This window comes from Bacillus rossius (assembly GCF_032445375.1).
Source record: "Bacillus rossius redtenbacheri isolate Brsri chromosome 9 unlocalized genomic scaffold, Brsri_v3 Brsri_v3_scf9_1, whole genome shotgun sequence".
In the NCBI taxonomy this organism is placed as follows: Eukaryota; Metazoa; Arthropoda; class Insecta; order Phasmatodea; family Bacillidae; genus Bacillus; species Bacillus rossius.
The window spans coordinates 16,416,586-16,439,339 of record NW_026962012.1 but is presented as its reverse complement, the minus strand read 5'-3'; the positions used below and the strand labels follow the sequence as shown (position 1 = coordinate 16,439,339).

Here is a 22,754-nt window from a genome sequence, read left to right as displayed (position 1 = left end):
GTAAACAAAAGTGTCAGGAATTACATTAACAGGTTAAATAATATTTCAAATTATATAAAACGGCAAGTTTTTGCTTTTGTAAATCGTATTTGAATTGAAATACGTATATTTTAAAAATTAATTACTTTATTATTTTGTAACTCAAAAATGTTGTTAGTGCCTACTTAGGAATGTTATTCCAAAGCCTTGTTATGTAAACAAAGCGGCCCATAATTATTTTTTCCACTTTTTTTTATGTTAGCCTTTTAATCTCAAAATGTTATTCAAATGTTTATTTAAATCTATTTCAAATGTATTTAGACATTTATTAGAATATGATTTACATATGTATGATTTATATATATAATTTTAACAGTTTTAGTGTCTTGTTTATAATGGTAGTCAGCAAGTAGACTTAATTAATTGGAAAACAAATTAATTTAATTAATATACAGTCAAACCTCTATCTATCGAACTTGCATGTATCGATTGTCCGTGTTTATCGTATACTTTCTACGATCCCGGCAAAATTGCCATACAACTAAGGTTAAAAAAGTCCGCTTGTACCGATGTTCGAATTATCGTTTTGTCCGCATTGATTGTACAAAATATGTGGTCCCGTCACTATAAATTATAATAGATGATCGTTTAACCATAAAGATTTTGCAGAAATAACCATTTCTTAGACAGAAACCGTCATAAAAACAGTAATGATTGTATAAAAAAGTAGTAAAAATCACCTTAAATCTGCAGCCAAGTAATGGAGAACGTAAACATGAAGAAAAGACAAATGAACAACAACTTACGAAGAAATATAGATGATGTACCATAACTACAGTACAAACCCAATTGCTATCTTACGATAATTACCATAAAAATAACTAAAGATTCTTTGTAGATACCATAATACTACAGAAGCACGATAGCTACCACATTTGCACTATAGTTACCGTAACAACCGAGATGTATATTTACCGTGATGGTAATTTATTTATTTATAACATATTTAAAATTAAAGAACATTATTGGGGAAAAAAGCATGTTAAATTTTTATATGTATGGTTGGCACATGTTGCGAAGAAATAATGCGATCTGAACGAATGCAGTACTACTACGAAAAGTGAAAAGGGTACTCGTGGATTTTTAGGTTATGGCAGTCTCTCTCGTTTTTTCAGTAATATCGGCCGAAAATTAACAAGTGTATCGGAAGTCGGCAGAAATGCCGGTTCAACTAAATATTGGCAAAATCGGCTTCTTCAGTACAGCTCTACATTTGATGACATGAGTAAACATATTCCAGACTTTAATTTCCATGTAGGTTTATTGTGCGTATGTTTTTTTTTGTAAGTGTAAATTGAATTAAGTAAAATGCTTCCATTTTTATTTTTTTTCAACTGATTAAACTTTAATGACAAGTAACCGATATATTTCTGACACTAATTTTGAGGTTGAAATATTTTTTTCAAAATCTAAGAGTGAAGTCCACATCTATTGAAAGTCCGCATCTACTGAATTTTTTTGTTGGACCCCTGAAAAACGATAGAGTTTTGACTGTACTCTTATAGAAAAAACACATTCCATTAAGACCAGTTTGATTAGCTTTCGGTTTTCCGGGAACGAATTAGGGTGTTACTTCGAGAGGTAGGTGCATTATGTGAATTTACACTCAGATCTAGCACATTTATTTACGTTCTATTATTTTGCATTTCAGTTGTAACTCGCTAAGTCCATACCAACAATTTATTCTTGGATTACCATAATGCAGGACTGATAAATGAAAAAACTAAATGGTTTACTATAAGATTTACTAACACATCTCTGCATGAACTGTCATATGAAAAGACTGTCGTCTGGCAAGCTCTCTCATCCTCTCGCCCGCTATCCTGCTCAACTGGTTTCACTTCCCTCCCACCACCACTCTCTTCCGCCGGTACACTCTGTCCATAACCATTACAGATACATATTCTAAACACCAATATTGATAAATGCTACCACCGTGTAACCAGGGTGGTAGATTGATTGTTAACTACCAATTTAAACATTATTTCAACTACCGTGTTCACATTTTGTCCACATCATAACAGTTATTTATATGTTCTTTGAAAGATTCTTGCAAATGGAAAAATAAGGTTAATTTTTTTAGTTTAGATATTATGTCACAAAAAAACATTAATAACTGACAAAATTGGTAATATGCAAACACACCGAAAACAAGCTGAAATCAGCTGATGTAAAAAATTTACAAGATAGGAATCAGTCAGAAAAATATACAGCACAGATTGTAGGCTGAGAGCAACAAGACATTTGCAATTAGAAAAGAAAATAAAGAAAAAAAAACAGCACAGCGAAAAACAGACAAAACCAAATGATGATACTCAATACGTACAGTGAAATCTCATTACAACGTAACTGAAAAAACCCATCGTTTTAAATACTTAATAATGAACTCTTACATCCTGTTTGGACCTGAAAATACATACCATAAAGTGAGAAATCCTTGATAGTGAGGTTTTACTGTAGATAATCTGGACAACACAGAGACATAGAGGCAAACCCAGCAATGCGACAAAACCAATGACGTTTCAAGAACTGACATCTGCTCCCATCATCAGGCACAAACAGATAGCAATTGCAATGCAACCACAGTCTGTTCGTGACTGATAACGGGAGCAGATTTCAGTTCCCGAAATGTCGCAACTAACGTCTCTCTTGTGCAGCTTACTGTATTCGCGTAACCTGGTTTCAAATTTTGAATGCTCTCTCCTGATTTTGGGTTTTTCAATAGTATCCAAAAATCACTCCAAGGCAAATGCTGGGAAAGTTTCTCACCCACACCATGCTGGTTCCTTACCGAATATTGCCGACTTGTATAGCGAGCGCTTGTCAGTCGCTTTCAACGAGAGGTAAAACTAGAGTTAAAAAACTGTTTCAGCAATAAAAAATAATGATCTTATCTTTAGGCTAATAACCAACTTTAATAAATTTGATAAAGACTTTAATTATTTTCCTTAGTTCTTAATGATCATGTGTGTTTTAGTTCTGTGTTGTATTGTCTTTGTTGTGTGTTTTGTTTTTTATATTGTATTATATTGTATTGTTTTGCGTTTTTCATTTATGTTTATTATTGTGAGTGTATTTGTGTCTAATTGTGTGCCTACCATTAAAGGCATTGTCCTGTTAGTTGGCATGTTACAATTACAAATAAATAAATAAAACAGATAGGTTGTTTGGTATGGGACAGCAGGAGCTAGGAGGCGAGGCGTACTCACGGAGAATATCTCGCAGATGTCGTTGCTAAAGGTGCGCACGGGGTCCACGTCCCGCTCGCTCAGCACCTTCATCATGCTGGTGCCGTCCGTCTCCAGCAGCCACTCGGCGATGGCCTTGAACTCGCCCGAGTCAGTGACCACGATGCGCTTCTTGGCGTCCGTCTGCGGCAGGTGCATGTACACCTTGCTGATGGCCTCGATGCCCTGCAGCGTCATGTCGCTCAGCATGTTCGCCTCGATGCAGCGCAGGAACATGTCGTCCTCCATCTTGTCCACCATCTCCTCCTCCTCCTCCTGGAACTTGTTGTCGTCGCTGTTCATGATGCGGATGCGCAGCACCAGCTTCTCCGCATTGTCGTCGTTGAAGATGCAGTTCAGGTCGTCCCCGAACCCCGCGTTGATCTTCTCCGCTATCTGCTCCATCGTCAGCTTCTTGTCTGCACAGCAACACCCACCCACACGACTTAACATATTTCTGTGCAAGTTGTGCCATGGTCACCTTCACATAATGTGAAGAAACACGTGCAATATCGAACATGTATTCAGTGAATAAAGCACACAGTTTTGACACTGGCATTACTTTTTGCCATCAAGAACATTGACACAAACTGAAAAGTAATTTGAGTGGCTGTGGAGTGTAGAAAAAACACAGCCGGCCGAAACATTCCTTGCAAATGCCAAGATAATTCCCTAATAAAAAAGAATTTATCAAAACAAAGCACAACAAACCTTTATAATTGCAATACATCCACCAAATGTGCAAGTTTTATTTTTAATGAGAATGTCAGCTATTTAATGTGATGAGAGTGGATCATGTGCTTGTTCTAACCCTTTTGAGTGGCTGATATGTACAGGCATGTAGCATGCAGGCTTCTGGCTGCTTTGCCACCCTTCTAATCCCCCACTCCTTCCCAATTAAGAATTAAAGACAAGTCTCCTGCAGTCAGTCTCACACCATACAACAGAGGTACACAATAGCGCCTAAAAGAAAATGTTACTTATGTCTCTGAAAAGTTTAGAATTGATAAAGGTGTGGAAAAAAAACAGTTTAAAAAAACGACACCTCAAAAACCTATAAGCAATTACCTAGCCAGCATGTTGGAGATGCTGTTCAGTTGTTTGTAAAGAGGCATCATGTTTTCACCCGTCTAGTGGATAGACAAGTGTCAGAAAATCCATTCAAGCAATCCTACGATGCAAGAGTTTTTAAGCAAATCTTTTACTGTACATAAATTACCTAAAAGTTAAAGAATGCCTACGATCAATAACATCAACTTGGAGTTAACTTAGCATAATGAAAACACACACATGCTTAGCCGAAGCCTATATGCCTGATCATTAAAAATAACCTCAACCATAATACAAATATGTTCATTATACTTTGTCCAACTTACATTGGCTTAGTGTAAAATAATTGTCAGTATCGTATTTTGCTGAGAAAATAGCAATTGCCACTTAATTATTTTCATGTTTAGAAACGTGGCAGATTGATTCCCGACTTCCGTATTAGTCTTAATCTCCCCCCACAACAGCTTTTTTTCCATGCATAAATTACGTCAATAATGACTTAACGTGATACAATATCACCAACGGACTTATAAAACAGCAGTTATGGCACTGAATCCAATGAAATAAAATTATTAAATAAAATTCATTTGTAAATAAACGGGGAAAATATTCCATAGATGGAACAGTAGAAAAAATGAGTTTCGTGAATAATCGTAAACAAAGATGGCGACTATACAAACACTCCGTTTTTCACCCACAGACTTTCTACACTTCTTAGGCCGGGCCTGTTTTTGTGCAAAGAGTAAAGATATATACACTAGAGTTCCGTTATAGCGATGTGTCACGGTTCCGGGTTTGATCCTCGCTATAACCGTGTCCTCGCTATAACCGAATTGGACAAATTTTGGCCCCCAAAAAATAAAAATTAACCGAAAATAGCATAAAAATTGTGTTTAAACCTGTATAATTGGAAAATAACATGTTATATTAACGAAATCTTAATTTCTGTGAGCAGATGTGAGAATTCTCTTTAAAACGATACCCCATAAGTACGGATGCGATCACCGATTGCGTTAAAATAACCAGAATACCCTACCACGCCACGTAAGTATAGCATCTCAGCCCGCGGCCGACGCAGCATTGTCCTGCTATCTATTGCCGACGCGGGCTGTCTGCTGGCGGCCATGTTGGTTCGGGATGTTGATAACAGGTAGTGCTAGTGTAGCGCGACGATTTAATTCCTTACAAAAAAGCAGGAGTGCGGCTGCGGCAACGCACGTACGCCTCAAACGAAATAGTCGCTGGAAAACTATACTTTTTCATTTAAAGAAACCTGTCAACTTTGGGATTAAACTCAAACCATCACCACCCCTTTCCCGGACAAATACCCCAACAACTGACCGAAACAAAAGTTACAAGAAAACTGTCCTAGCGATTCGGAAATAAATACGGTAGTGCCTACTAGAGGTGTAAAAGTAACGAAAAAATGCGTACCCGTATGTATTCGTTACTATAACAATTAGTACTCGTTACTATCGTTACGTTACTCGTTTCTTCTGATACCGCATAATTTGCTATGTTATGTTGCAGCAACGAATCCAGTCGTATTGCGTACGCGTGCAGTATGACGTCGCGTAAATAATAATAAATAGAATATAAACAATTAATAGTTGTTAACCAAGAAACAAATAAATCTCATTAGAGCGGCTTTTTAATATTATCTCTTTTAAGATAACAAAAAAAAACGTGAAAATATACGCGATTATAAAAACAAAAACATACATATTTCTAATTTGTAAAAAATACTTTCTTACGTTGTTTCTGTTCCAATCTCAAACTTTGTCTACACACGGCAGACGGCACAGATAACTAACGGAAGTTTGATAAAAGAAAGAAAGGACGGGATTCTATTTTTAAAGCCACGCACTTAGGTGGCGACTGCACGGCTGAAGAATGTGACAGGCGTCAACGCCGCAAGATGTCTAGTGGCGAGCGAGAGGGGTAGAGATAAAGCAGACAAATAACAAAACGCGCTTCAAGCGTTCACGCCGTAAATTCCTCAAAAATACCTCGTAATAGCCGTGTTCTCGCTATTACCGTGCTCGCTATAACGAGATTCTACTGTATATATATATTTTTTTACGTTGGAAGGAATGTAATAAACAATATGTAGTTTGCCTCTTAAACGGCTGTGCACGTAAGTTGAAGGCCAAAAGTAAAAAAAAAAGTTTATATTTACCTTCAATTGTTCTCGTTCATTATTATTATTATTATTATTATTATTATTATTATTATTATTATTATTATTATACAATAAAAACATAGAAAGTTCAGCCGGCCGTATAAAATATTACCATACAGTATTTGGTTGTATACAAATAGCAAATGTTACGTGACTAAGTTTTTGGCAATGGTTCAAAAGGCTTAAGTTAATGGAGAATGTTGTGTTGATGGTTAAATTAAGTTATGTATTAACAAACGTGTAATAGGCAATCCTTACATTTGGTGGAGAGATGAAGGAAAACTTAAATATCCTAAACTGGCAAATGTTGCTCTGAAGTATTTAAGTATTCCTGCCACAAGTGTATCAAGTGAGCGGGTATTTTCTTCCTCCGGAAATGTGGTGGCAGCACGTCGTCAATCCCCGACACCTCGACATGTGCAGGAACTAACATTTTTGCATGACAATTTAAATAAGTTTTGAAAAATATTTTCTGTCACCAAACTTTAATATTTTGAATTTCTTGCATTTAAATGTGCATATATTTTGTGCATCTGTGAATTACATTTATTTTTTATATTCAAACTAGCTTGTAGGTTTAAAGTTTTGAACATTTATTATAAATAAGATTGTTGCATTGCTTGGTGTTTGCATTTAATAAATTCTTTGATTTAGCCTAGTATTCGATATTCGATTCGAATTCGAGAATATTTATAAAAATTTGCTTCGAATTCGCTTCAAAACGAAAGTATCTACATTCGCCCACCCCTAAAAGATTATAATATGTATGTATGTTTCAGTACTAAGTACTTTCAGTACTAAGTACAAAACAGTAACAGTAACAAAAAACAGTAGCAGCAACGTTTATGAATGGACTTGAAAAGGCTACGCACCAGTCATCCTCTTGCGGTCCAGCTCAATGCGCAGCAGCCACGGGGATATCCGGGTGGGGTCGAAGTCGGGCATCTCGTAGTACACATTCACAAACTCCTGGTCCTCCGCTATGACGGTGTTCTGGGGATCTGGGTCGTAGTAGATGGCCGTGTTGGCAGTCACCTGTCGCGCAAACCAACCACTCACACAGGCCCTGCCCATGCCCACTAAACTATACAACTGTGTAGCCTGCTGATGACGATACTATGACGGTGGTCATCATCCTCAGCAACTTCGCTTGCAGTTTCCAACCCTGGTCATGACTGCTTATCAAACATGAAGCATACGGGTGCCTTTAGACGAAAACATTGATTGACCTTATTGAGGACCTTCCAAAACAATAGTCTGACTTATCAATAAAAACAATATAGTAGTTGTCAATTACACTAACATTTTATTTTCTTGGTTTATAATTTTCTTACTCATCACAGCTGATTCAAGAACTAGTGTTTCCAGGACTTTTAATTCAAACAGTTAGCCCTGTCAAATTAGGATTTTTTGCTGCATTAAATCACGTAGTTCCAAAACTTTCAGGAATGTGTAGGGAGAGGCCCCTGAACAAAGCCTAACAAAGTCCCATTGATTTCTGTTGCCGCAGGTACGATTTATCAGTATCGGCGCACCACTAAATATTATATTAAAGTGATTAAGTACTAATCTTGTGACATATTACCAACGAACACCCATGTATATGTTTTGCCTTGTGAGAGATACTATTGGATTTTGGCTCTTTGCATTAAACTTGGTTAAAGAATATTTCAGTTTTCTTATAACTACTACTATCTGCCATTTAGTATTTTTTTGTGTAGTATTTTAAAGTTTAAAAGCTTTTGCATTTGTGTTTTTACCTGCACCCTTGTCGGAACGAGAGCAACCTCATGGCTTTATAGAATTTTTAGTGAATTTTATTTGTTTTTGTGCCCGTATGGTTGATGCTGCTCTGAGTGGTGTGTGGGAGTTGTGGTCACTCACCCTGAGATGGGGAAGTGGCTACAGGCTGGACGTTAAAGTTAAACACATGTATAACAAGAAGCACTATTCCTCAGTAGTTGGTTATTTACTACATGGAAAACTCTAAAAATTATGAATAATAAAGGTTTTATCCATGTTTTTCAAAGAGTGTATAATTTTGCTACATTTTTTTGGCAGTTTGATGAAATTTGTGATCGGTGACGAGGTTTTGACAGCACGGGATGCTGGAATACCTTGCGCAGTGTGGTGTGCTCCAGGCGACACAGCACGTTCTTGGCCTTCTCCGCGTCGCGCGCGGCGGCGCCGGTGAGGAACACGGTGAGGGACGGGGCCTTGGGCTTCTTGCTGATGTTGATGATCTCCTTGAGCCGGGGCACGCCCAGCGTCACGTTCTTGGACGACACCCCCGCGAAGTGGAAGGTGTTGAGCGTCATCTGGGTGGCGGGCTCCCCCAGCGACTGTGCGGCCAGCGCCCCCACCATCTCCCCGGGACTGCACTGCACACACACGCCTCCTGGCTGCACACTTGCCTCTCGCGTCGTGTCAGTAGCATAACCAACCCTCCGTTGACTATCAGCTACTCCAGATGAACATCTATTGAAAATACTTCTGCTGGCTAACAACCATAAGTTCAAATATTGTTTCATCACTACCTCAATTACTATGCCACAATACGCAGAAAAAACCCAATTGACAAAAATCAATCGAATGTGGCAGTTCAGGTGGATAACTCTACTAGCGCCACCGCCTGTGACATATTTGTCCTACGCTTGCTCTCTCTACTGCTGTTGGTGGAGAGTACTTGGATATATGCAAAGATACAAAAATTCCAGGTAACAGTGTGCGATGCATACCTCACCATTTATCATACATTTATTCATCACACAGTCACATGTCCACTTTATTTGGAGTGAATGTGTCAAATTGAAGAGCTTCAAATGCTTTTGGTAGTAAGAAGAATCTGTTTCTCTGAGTGTACATTTATAAATGCTATTTTCCATCATCTCTACGTGTTGTATCTTGTTTATAGTTTCCGATATAGATCCATAACCTGACTATGAAATAATTTGTTTCTTAGTTGTTAACAAAGTGATTAATACTTCTGGTGTCATAACTTATTTTGTATCCTATTAAGAGTTAAGATGGTACTGGAACAAAAAAAACTCATCCTACAATTTTGTGTACATATTTCATTAGTTTTTAATAACATATGAGTTGTTCATCCTCTTAATAACATTAACTTGTAGTCCTCTGGTGTCATTTGCAAATTTACAAAAATATACATTTCAAAATGGACATTGTGTGCACATTTCACTCATACTTATTTGTTACACCATGTCTCTGCTTGGTTTTTTGCAACAAGACATAAAATATGCCTTAAGTGTGAAGAGTCAGCTAGTGTAATTAGTGAAATTCTTTGATAATGACGTGTAACCAAATTCAAATGTAATATTTATATTTGCGTGTAAGGTTTTGTGCAGACGGTGACAATATACTTCGACAGGCACAATATCACACTTTATATAAATAACTTAACTAAAATAATTTATGTTAAGATATAGATGGAATTTGTTATCATTCTCGACTTCAAAGCATCTAACAATTCTCTCATTTGAGTAAGTTATCTTTAAGATAAAATGTTAATCATTTGTGTGTTATTTATTTTAAACTAGCTTCAGTCCGCAGAGCGTGGACTACTGGGTACGTAACTTGCAGTACCCGTCAAACAAAATAGCAACATGTTCGTTCAATATCAAGTTCCATCTATACTATCTAATATTATTTAGTTCGGGATCGCGATTCCGGAATTTAAATGCTAAATCTAAAGATGAAAAGGACACGGTCTTTATATACAAAGAATATGTTCGATAACTTAAAAGATTCTAGTTCGGTGAAAATTGTTCGTCTTGTTTAAATCGTAATTCGTGAGGATACTTCTTTAATCAGCGAGTCTTCGGGTGATGGGTTAAGGGACCAAACCTTGCTGCAGGATACCCACGAGACGTGTAGGTGGTCGAAGAATCCTTGGTTCGCCTCAATCAGGACTGCGAACTCGGTGTTGCTCCTCCGGACTCTAGCGGGCGGCAGGAATACGTGCCATCACGACTCCATCCTTCGGGCTGCGGGCTGCAACTGGACTGAACTGCACGACGGTCATCCTTCCCGGGCTCGAACTGCGACTTTTCATTCTTCGACTGAATTCTTCTTTCTTCAGGATGATCAACGGCATCTATTCTTCGTAGTTTCAAAGCAATTTACATTCATTGGACGATATCTTGAATCTGGATATTCGTCGACCTCTCTTCTTAAATAATTGTTTGAATTCTTGACGTCTGAATCTTATCTTCGTTGATTCAAATTAATAGTTCCTTCGAAATCTCATTCAATATTAGCATTAATAAACATTTTCAATTCTTCTATAAATATTCAATTATCAATTAATGTCGAAGTCGTTGCGTTTCTAGATGTTGCCTTCATCGAGTCTCAATTTGTTCTAAAGAATCTTTTTCCCCGTTACTAATAAACGACTTTCTTAAGGTTGTTGATAAAACAAAACTATTAAAATTACTACCCATTACTGTCGTTGTTCATCTTTAAATTAATATTGGTTTCAATAAAAATACTGCTATCTTAGCCTTGAAAAATAATTTAAAATAAAAATTAACATAGAGTAATACATAGACAAAACGATAACCAAAGAAATTTAAATCTGAATTAATCATAGATTACAAATGTAAACATACGGAATAAAGTGTAATTAAACAAAATAAATACTAAGGAAATTAAATATTTACTTTCTATAAAAGGTAAATATTGCCTTTATAAGTGTGGTAACACATTCTGAAGATGAGCAACTAATAAATTTGTATTTTAAAATTAGATTAGTATTTTTTTTGTAACAAGCTACTGAAAGTGGACTTAATGCTAGCTGCTGAATAAGTTTTTACGTGATTGTGTTTATGGTTCTTGGGCATTAAAAAGAGTGTAAACTTTTAATAAGAAGACATTAAATGACCACAAAATTCGTACAATGTAAGTTTAAGTAAGTTATTCAGCTTGTGAATTTTGGCATGTCCATTACCTTAACAAGGATAATTCATTTATTTATTAATTTGCACCATGGACACCAACTGTTGAAAAACTTTTAAGACAAACACAAAATAAAAATTGGGCAGGCAACATATACAAGCAGCACCACATACCGGGAACTACAAACATACAGGTAACTACAAATATACATCTACAATTAATAACTAGAATACTTAATAGTAAGACATTGAATATGAAAAGAGAAAATAAAACAGAAATAAAACAAATACATATCAAAGATGATCAGAACTAGGGATGGGTCGATTCGATTCTCCGATTCCTCGATACCACCGATTATTAAAAAATTTGGGTACTCAGTATCGGGTACTAAAAAAGGGCAAGGTAGGTTAGGAATCGGTTAAGTTAAGAAAATACAGTAGTAATATATTTTCGTCTGAACTTTACTTACTTATTTTAATATATCTTACCTGCCGTATGCGCATTAAATTCCTAATAATCCTCATTATTATTAAATATTAATTTTATACGAATAAAAATAAATAAAAACAATGTTACCGGGCATGTTTAACCTCTAATTAAAACTCCACGATCGAAGAACATTATTCCTCACTCATGTATTAGACGTAAATAAATTGTAAAAAGACTTATTAATTTTATTTGCAGTTAAGAAAAGTCCATTGTTTTTTGTGAAGAAAGTGACGGTTATGAAACGAGATCACATTACGTGTCGTCACCATTTTAGTTGTGAGCCATTCAAGGATGATGGCCTCCACAAAATCTCTGGTGGCCATAAAATATAAAGTCAAGTCGAAACGTATCGATTCGTTACGTACGGGACAGATTGTATAATGAAAGCAACAATCGATTTTAAAGAATTCTCTGGCCATACCGCCAACAGAGGCTCGTGTTTATTTCTTGCAAAGGAAATCCGTAATAATTACTAGAAAAACACTCGAAAATAGTTTTAGCAAAACAATATTTGTGCCAAATAAATAGCATAAATGCGCAACAATTCACAGTAACCTCAATAGCACGACGGTGAATTACGGCGGCGTAATTCACCGTCGTGCTATTGAGGTTACTGTGAATTGTTGCACATTTATGCTATTTATTTGGCACAAATATTGTTTTGCTAAAACTATTTTCAAGTGTTTTGCTAGTTTGTTAGTAAAAAAATGTTCGCAGACTGTCGTTTCAAATTACGATGCGAATGGTCTGATATTGTATCAACATGTCTAAAGTTTGGGAACATTTTCGCATCAATAGTGAAAATGACAAATATGCAATTTGTAATCATGGTAGTGCGCAAATTTCACGGAGCCGTACTTACAAATCTACAAATAATTTAATGAAGCATTTGAAATCCCGGCACACATTACTACCAGAAAAAATAGTCTTTGAAGAAAAACAAACTTTTGTTTACAGCACTGTCACCAACTAAGTCAAAAGGTACCACAGAAAAAAGTAGTGCTACCTTTGAACCCATTTTGAAAAAAGATGTTATGTTATCGGCGTTATCGCCTGTTAAAGAACCCTGTCTAAATGTTGAACTTCTTTGTGCACAGCCTAGTACTTACTAGCAAACAAACTTTATGTGAAGATACTTCTTCACTGGTAATTGAAAAAAAAAACCTCAACATTTAATCCTAAGTTTATAATTATCCTTTATACATGTTATTATCATTATGTAATGCATTAAATTCTTAAGTAGTTTTAATTATGTGACCAGAATTACCAGGAATCGAAAACTGGAATGACTCGGAATCGAGAATCGAAATTTAGGAATCGGTACCGGTATCGGAATCGATAAAAATGTGTACTCAACCCATCCCTAATCAGAACCTAAAGTAGATTGCAGAATATATTTTAATAGTTTTTCAGATGTAATACGTGTTTGAGCAGGTTTAGTTCTTGCTTAATAATAGACAATTCTAACCTAGAATCAAGTAGCAACATCTTGAGAACTTAACTTTTATTTTTCAAATTATCTACTTTATAGCATAGAGTTTTTACAAGATTTCCTAGTTCTTGCAACTTACTTGTCTCCATAATTACCGTCACCTAAAGCTTTTTTTTTAAAAAAAAAAAAGGAGATTGTCTGAACATATCAGTAGAATGGACATGAACTAAATCTTAAGTGAATTCATCGATACTGGGCATAAGAAACCACAAGAATTCAGGTTGACCAGCTGATCATTAATCAATGTTGGGAAAGATCAAAGAACTGAAAAGAACACAACTACTTCCGAACCAATGCACGCACACGTCCATTGGTAGAAAACTCACAGCTGCAAGTGACAAACTCACGGCCGCAAGTGACAAAATCATGACCGCAACTTTATTTGTGTAATGTACAGTGAAACCCTGATTATCCGTTTTCCAATGGACCATGAGTAAAAAACGGATAATCCAGGAAATCCTACAATGTGGGAACACACTCTAAAGTTACCAAATGCACAATGTATGTACTATTGCAAAAACTTTCAGTGAATCAGTCAGGTATTTCCACAAACTGACACCAGCAGCACACTGTATATACACTTTTCAAGGGGACAAAGTAAAAAAGTGTAAAAAGCGGGAAAGTGTAAATAAAGGGAAAAGTAAGAAATACGTTAAAGTTAATTAAAATACAGTCGCATCCTGCAGCATTCATAACAAATGCGGGCTACATTACACATACGCATTGCACCACAGTAAAAAATTTTTAAATAAAAGGGCCGCAAATTGGACATTTACCGTCAATAGCGCGCCGTGCGCGGAGAAAGGTCATCGTACTCAATCAGCTGTTATGGCGTGGCGTAGCCGCCGGCTGGCTCTCTCTGTTCACTGAGCTGCACATGCGCAGTATAACTCACTCAACGCTCCGCCCAGACTCGTGACCTTCCATCAGCAGTCAGCCAATAGATGCGGAAAAAAATATAAGCTCCACCTCCCGTGTACCAGTTTTGTCCAGTTCTAATACCAGTTTATTGGTATACGCACCAGTTTTCTCGTTGCCGTGACGTGTTCAAGTTTACGTTCACCTTGATTTCTTGATACCAATAATTAATTATTTACGATCTCCAGATATAAATGGTTAGTTTAAAAAATATGTGTCAACTGTACAATACTTCCGAAATTATAAAATACGTTTAAAACAGTTACCAAGACTCCGCTCATTTTATCTAGTGAGGTTTATGTCTCGTACCAGTATTTCGGCTAAGTTGTGACATAAATATAGTAACAGAACGTTTATACATTCGTGAGTTTACGTTTTTCCAGAGTACATTTTAGATTGTTTCCTGCTATAATTACTCGGACTTTTACACGCCTAAGCTTAAATTATTATATGTTTAGAAATAAAAGCAACTTTTCATGTTATAAAATATGTTTATTTTGCGATTTAAAATGTTCACTGCCGACTATAAAAGTTACGTTTTTCACAATGTTTTTAGGCCTACTATCGTTGTTACGTGATGTAAATAGCGGGATGGATTAGATTTTTGAGACGTGATTCGCGTGAAAGTATTGTATTGGATTAAATGGGAACCAAACGGGACCTGAAGAATATAGTGCAAATAACGGGAAAACGTAAATAACGGTAACGTAAATAAGGGGTTTCACTACTTCCTTAATTTTTTTAAATGAACAAAATGTGCCATCCACTGGGATGTTTGATGCCCGAACTTGCTGGAACCAAGAAAACTAAACTTTCTCAAGCTCACTGTATTTCGACTTTCTTGCCATTTTCCGTTTTTTTGAAGACTGGCCGAACTGACTTGCTTGTTTCCGAATCTCATTTCTTCTAGCGAAGATAGAATTAAGAGTCGATGGAGGAATACCATAGCGCTTTGCCAAATCAACCCGTTTTTTGCCTGGATTTTTTTCAACGGCATTTATAATTTCTAAACGCTCTTTAATGGTTTAACCTCTTTTGTAGGCCTATACCTACATATCAATGAACCTTTACAAATTTCACACGTGCATTAGAGTTAAATGCGTAAAGCTAATTTACCGTAAACAAAGAAAATCTCGCGCATATACGGCCGGCCACGGAAACGCTAGGATGAACAATTTCGTCTATGTTTCTCGCAGGATTTCACTGCCGCTAAATAGAAACGTGTTTACGTTGGGCTAGTATGTACAGTATATCAACCACGGTTATATTGTTGTGTCGATTATCGCACAAAGCAAGAACTATCGTGCGAGCGTTAGCTTTCGTCTGTTGTTTTATCGAAGTTGGTGAACCTGTTAGCAACAGCGTCATGCTCACTTTATTAGTTTTCTTTTAGTAATGGCCGCCATATGTAAATATTGGTATTGCGTGTCGTGCAGACACGCGTAAACTGGAATATTTCTCGGGAATTTGAATGTAAATCGGTAAAAAGCCTGTAAAGTTCAACCAGTTAAACCGGGTTAAAAAATATTCGTAAACGATGGAAACGGGATTTTTTTAACATTGTTCTTGCGGGATTTTTTCGGGACCACGGACATTGAACAATAAAACCGGGAAATTCTACAATGCGGGAACGAATAAACGAGGTTTCACTGTATTTGTATTGTGGTACAGTATCTAACCTAAAACCTATGTTTGCTTGCTTCTAAAATTATTTTCAATGCAGAGAAACACCTTGAATTACCACAAAAACATCTTTGAGTGAATTAAATAATGTAAAAAGTAACATATTTAAAAATACTAGCATATAATGAATTACAAATTAAATGGTTTTCATTACAAGACTCGTGTCGGCAGTGGGGCCGTACCTGGGCCTGCTGGAAGCGTGTCTCGATCTCCCCGATGAGCCACTCGAAGGCCTCGGAGGACAGTCGGAACTCCTCGGACACACACTTGGTGCAGAGGGTGGAGCGCACCAGGCACTGGAACAGCAGCGTGGCGTTCTCGTTGGCCTGCCTGCTGAGGTGGTCGTCGCCGGCCACTATCACGCACTTCTTCAGCAGGTTGCTCACGCCTGCAACACGCGCCCCCACACTGCACCTGCACGCTTCCTCGGGCACGCCTGCCCTCCAGTGCACTGCTCAAAACTACAACCACACCACCTGAGACCGGGTGATGTTCCCCAGTGGGCTATGTGGTCGCAGATACCGTCACTCGCTTCTCCCTGCATCCCATCACATGCCACCTGTCTCTGGGAACAATGGTTCTTGTGATATGAAATTCTTTCTAAGTTATTCAATGCTGCGTTCTAAATTATTCAATGCTGGATACATTGTGTTAAAAATATTCGTAATATTTTCACTGGATGGAAAATAAGCCAATATTTAATCCATCATTTAGTAATATTGGAGAACATAAATATGTTATGTAGACTACATTACATTCTTAAAATGTTCCAGAAGTTTATAAAAGTTTCCAAAATATTTCCAGAATAAACAGGTATTTCAAAATTTACCTACGCCTGTAGGCTGTGCCAAAAGGGATTTTTTTAGATTAAGTTTTAAGAGCTTACCAGCATGAAATATAAATGTTATTAAGCTATAATACAGGATAGCTTCACTATAAAGAACATGAAGGGACCAAAAAATAGTTGAGTTTGTTATACTGAAGTTCTTTATATGGAAACATAAGCATTGTTATAATATGTATATCGATAAACACATGAAACACCTTAAGTGTACTAAGGTTCGTCATTAGTTTATGGCCGCTTGAAGAACCTGTTCACATACTCTCTGCTGATGCTTTGTCTATGGTCAGGAGACACATTGTAGGCAGAGCTGCCAACCTCAAATCACACCCATCAGTAATGAATATTGTATGAAAAAAGTACGTGTAAATCATGCACTATAAATTTTTCCTGAGGAATTATGACAAACACAAGATAAAACAAGGCAAAAATGCAAAAAAAAAAAATGAAAAATATAGGCCTATGGATATGAATACAATGAAAATTAATGAATCGAAGAAAAAAAAAATTTGAACAATACAATCATCTGAATATGTAAGAAATGTCAATAATTTTACAGGAAATTTTCAACCTTCAATTCTAAGTATTCATAGTTATATTTTTGAACAATTGTCTTTTTATTTGCTTCTTTTATCCTGGTTGGATAAGAACTGTCTTATAAATTAACAACAGAAGACAAACAAAAGAACTTGTAAACAATAACTCTGTGTTTGTTACTTTCGTTTCTTCAGATGTAGCGAAAAAACTACGATATGGATTTATTGCTTGTCATGGCTATAAAATGATCCGCATGTTTCTTTGATTCAATATGCCGTCTACGGTCATCCCTTCCACCATGTGCAATCGAAAAGTCACACCTGCATACATTACAACGCGTGGTGTTCCAAAACATTTGAAGACGACAAGTATGGCCATTCTTTTGAATACATAGTTAGGTCTTAGGTCGAAAGTTTTGAAGAATTGCGTTCTTTTCTTTCTCCCCCAGATACACTTTTGTTCTGTCACACGCTTCATTTCTACAACCGGCACTGAAAAACACAACACTTGAAAAATGTAAAAAAATTTCACGTCTGTAGACACGACAAAAACACTATGATGAAAAAAATGGCTTTCAAAAAAAATTAAAATACAGGTTAGCCAAAGTACCGTACAAAAATTATCGTGATGTAAGTAACCAAAAAACGAAAAGTCCGAGAATATGTCCTAGTTGTATCGTACAACGGACGTAATACCATGCCATTATTATTTGAAAACACGAGAATTAATCTACTAATTTCGACAGTACATGCGCACACATACTAGTTCCGTCATATATAGCCCACATATATATATATGGTCAGTAGGGCGTATTTAAGGACATATAAACGGTGTTAGTGGGGGCCTAGTCAACAATGGTCCGCGGTGTTGGCAAATATTCGGACGGTGCTGGGAGGCGGCTTTTGAAGTGATAGTGTGACGGCGCATGCGCGCCAGCGCCAGACCGCTCTCTTTCCCGCTGCCCGCCGCCAGATTATCAATGTTGATATTTATTTAAAGTATTTAAATTACAGTGGAACTTATATTCAATTTAAATTTCTACGCATTTTGGACATTATGAACTACGGAACTCCCGTTAAGAAATTGAGTTGAGTATTAGCGGCAATCGGTAACCGCCTGAACTTAAAGGGCCAATAGGAGAGGCCGCTGGTGACGCTCTGCAGACGTATAAAAGAGCCGCCCGGCGTTTTCTCAGGGAGTCAGTCCGCTGTGCAGAGTCCGAGCTTGTGTCGCTTCGCGTGGGAAGTTTTCGCTACCCGCGATTCCGGGCTGCGGAATCGCGACAATTACGTTGAACTTTCGGTGTTATTAATACTGACAGCTGAACTGGAACTGTATTTATCGAATTTGCCAACGCGTCCGCGGTCCGGGAAATAACGATGCGCGCGCCGGAACTTACGCCTCGTGTGAGTGCTCTGGTGACCTAAAGTGTGTGGTGCATACTGGTGCATCTCAACGCACTCCTTGGGACTGCCGTCACGCAGACTGGAGACTGCTGAGCCAGCGCAGCATTCGCAAGGTAAGGCGTGGTCGCCTTGAGTCGGCGCCAGCGCATTGTTGGACTGCAAACTCCCCTCATCTTACACTATGATTCCCGCTACGAGACTTTTATAGCAGAGACAGTGCAAGCTAAGAGTAACTGTCCGCGGTCCCCCCAGAGGTCCTGGGGGTAGAAATAGCCTACCGACAGAGTTTTAGCCCGGAGAAAACCCCACCATTATTTAATGTGTAGACGGCATCTACGTGTTGTGTTGGAGACCAAAAATAGAGACTGAGTTTTGAATTGGACTGTTGTCGAGCCGGGTGCCCATCGTAACGTCCTGAATTTTCAATAACATTTTGCTAGTCACATTGTGCCTGTAGACTCTCAGAGAACTTTAGCCATTGTCAGAACCTGTCAGTTTAAATGCAATTCCAATGTTATGTTGTTGATTTGTCTTCATTTTCTTAATATTATTAAAATCTCTTGGAAAATCACCCATTGTTATTGTTTATTTGTACTACAGGTCAGTCTCCATATTTATGTTTTAAGTTCATGGCAAACAGGGCAAAGTAGTGTTAGGAACCAAAGTACAGCGAAACCCCTTATTTACGTTACCGTTATTTACGTTTTCCCGTTATTTGCACTATATTCTTCAGGTCCCGTTTGGTTCCCATATAGTCCAATACAATACTTTCCCGCGAATTACGTCTCAAAAATCGAATCAATCCCGCTATTTACGTCACGTAACAACCATAAACAACCAGAAAATACCGTGGAGCTAGTAGGCAATGAACATTTTAAATAGCAAAATATACATATTTTATAACATGAAAAGTTGCTTTTATTTCTAAACATGTAATAATTTAAGCCTAGGCGTGTAAAAGTACGAGTAATTATAGCAAGAGACAATCTAAAATGCACGAGGGAAAAACGTAAACTCATGAATGTACAAACATGGCTGCTTGTAAGTTCTGTTACTGTATTTATGTCACAACTTAGCCGAAATACTGGTACGAGACATAAACTTCACAAGATAAAATGAGCGGTGTCTTGGTAACTGTTTTATACGTCTTTTATAATTTGGGAAGTATTGTACAGTTGACGCCATATTTTTTAAACTAACCATTTATTTCTGGGGATCGTAAATAATTAATTATTGGTATCAAGACATCATGATAAACGTAAACTTGAACATGTCACGGCAGCGAGAAAACTGGTGCGTATACCAATAAACTGGTATTAGAACTGGATAAAATTGGTACACGGGAGGTGGAGCTTATATTTTTTTCCGCTAAGCTCGCATCTATTGGTTGGCGGCTGATAGCGTCATGAGTCTGGGCGGAGCATAGAGTGCGCATGCGCCGCCGCGTCGTTACAGCAGCTGACCGAGTACAATGACCTTTCTCCGCGTTTGGCGCGCTATTGACGGTAAATATTCATCAATTTGCGGCCTTTTCTTAAAAAATTTTTTTACTGTGAGCAATGTGTATGTAGCCCGTATTTGTTATAAACCCTGCCGGTTGCAACTGTATTTATAATTTGGAGAGGCAAATAATCTCCTTGAACAGCTAAAAAAGCAAGCAGAAGAAAATTTCAAATTTATTTTTTAGGAAGTAATCAGAAAAACATTTTGGCTTTCATTCTTTATTTATTTTTGTCAAATGTGGTAAATTAATAATTGATTAAATACTAAAGTAAAATTTGTTGTTAGTGTGTTTGTACCTGCATTGTAGTATGTGCTATTAAACAAAAGGAAAAAAATTCTAAATAAGGTAAACTGTACTCCTTTTTATACTTTTCCCTTTATTTACACTTTCCCGCTTTTTACACTTTTTTACTTTGTCCCCATGAAAAGTGCAAATAAGGGGTTTTGCTGTATTTACTTTTGCACTCGTGTGTTTACAACTATCATTTGCCATTCATGCAGTCTTGTGTTTGTAAACAAACAAAGTGTTTGTTTACGTTTGGGTCCCATCAGTCTAGCATAACATGGTCGTGTCGTAGTATCATACTGTACAACGCAAACACACGATGTATTCGAACTGCGTTCACGAAACAGCACAACAGAAACGGAATATGTTTCAGTTACCGTGCAGCACAAAGCCTAGTTTCTGTAATAAACCAGCGATGTTCCGTAATTCGGTGTTAAATCCATAATAATTACAGAAAATCCGTAATGTGTAGGTTATGTTGTTGTTTACGTACACGTTATTACGTTTGAATAAGAAAATTAAAAATAAAGTACAATTTTTTGGATGGTAATTTTTTTCAAAATTTGCCTCTAGGTTGTTTGTTCAAGTGAATATTTTTGTTTCAGGAAGACACAGACAGTTGTAAAATTCATTAAGATGAAATAAAAATTAAGGTTATTATATACGTTTTTGGCGGGACCAAACAATGAGTTCGGTTAAGTGAAGTGTTAGTTTAACTGAAGTTCGTTGTACTGGTGCTTTCCTGTATATTTGATAACACATAAATGTTGTTTTTATCTTTCTTTGATATAACAGAATACTATCCCTCTAATTTAAACACTATGATATTTTTAAATTAATTTAATCAATTAAAAGATGGCCACACTAATATAAATATTAAATTAGAAGTTTTTATTAGAAATATTAAATTAGAGGTATTTTTTTTTAAGTTTTCATCATTTTTCAAAAATTGGATGTTACTATATCAAAATAAATATAGCTATGTTACTTCAAACCTACTGTTTGGGCATAGTGCTAGAACGTGTGGTGGTTTGGATATTTGAATTTGGCGCCATCGATCGTGAGTGCGCCACTGTGGCGGCCATCTTGTTCAGCAGTGCCATCTGTAAATAGTTTCGTCAGTCTTTTACCGTTTCTCCGCGTTGCTGGGCGTCATGCAGCTAAACTATTAGTTTCAATTCAGTTTTGTGAACATTTTTGGTCCTCCGGGCCGGATATCTGTATGTTTGAGCCAGTTTATTCGGTGGATCGCATAAACAACGTAAAAGCCATTCAGATATCGGTCTTCTTTGTTCAAAAATTGACATGTGCAGTACCGTTACGAATCGCGTGCGTGACTTTATCCGGGACTATAGTGTTGTGCTATTAAGAAAATATCAGTGTATACGCAAACACTGTATTATTTGAGCTCATAAATGTACTTTACGTAATTTTGATTGCGTGCAAGCGATTATAGGCAACACGTGTGGTTTTAGGTTAGGCCTAGGTTACCTATCTTGCATTGGTTCGTGTATTGCCGGTGCGTCCGAACGTCTGCAAGACCGTTACTTAAAATGTCAAATCAAGCCAAAACACGTTTGCGCCTCGTTAAGTGCCGCATTACAAGACTTCTGACGCTCGCCGACGAAGTCGAGCGCAACCCGAGTCGCGCGGGACTTTTCAAGGCCACGTGTACCGATTTACACCAATTGAAGACAGACTTTGAAGAAAATCACATGCAACTTGCTATTCAAGCTACAGAGACCGAGTCAGTGGAATCTGAAGCCAGCGAAAGGGAACTTGAGGAATTTGATGAAGCCTACTATAGGATACAGGAAGTATTTAACAAGATCACTGTTAACGAAACAGGCCAGAACAAACAACGCAATCAAATTGCCAAGACATCTTCGAACGTTAAGTTGCCGAAGCTGCAGTTGCCAGAATTCAAGGGTCTCTTGACTGACTGGCCCACATTTTATGACCTTTTCACATCCTTGGTGCATAATAATGAGGGCCTGTCAGATGTGGAGAAACACCAATACCTTCTGACATCACTATCAGGTGAGCCATTTAATCTAATAAAGACACTCCCACTGTCTAAGGAAAATTATATTCTGGCATGGCAAACTTTGGTAGATAGGTATCACAATGTCCGGGCAATTGCAAACATGCATTGGGACAAGATTGTGCAACTTCCTCGTCTGTCAA

General features: G+C 37.3%; 1 protein-coding gene across 1 annotated transcript in view; it reads right to left on the bottom strand.

Annotated features, from left to right (window-relative positions):
• LOC134542635 (DNA-directed RNA polymerase II subunit RPB1) overlaps nt 1–22,754 on the bottom strand; it is a 90,392-nt gene that overhangs the window by 10,846 nt on the left and 56,792 nt on the right. Inside the window, exons 15-18 of the mRNA XM_063387033.1 lie at nt 16,177–16,382; nt 8,616–8,879; nt 7,371–7,533; nt 3,249–3,685 (exon numbers count right to left, since the gene is read on the bottom strand). Of these exons, the coding sequence (XP_063243103.1) occupies nt 3,249–3,685; nt 7,371–7,533; nt 8,616–8,879; nt 16,177–16,382 (1,070 nt within the window). The remainder of the gene's footprint in view (nt 1–3,248; nt 3,686–7,370; nt 7,534–8,615; nt 8,880–16,176; nt 16,383–22,754) is intronic.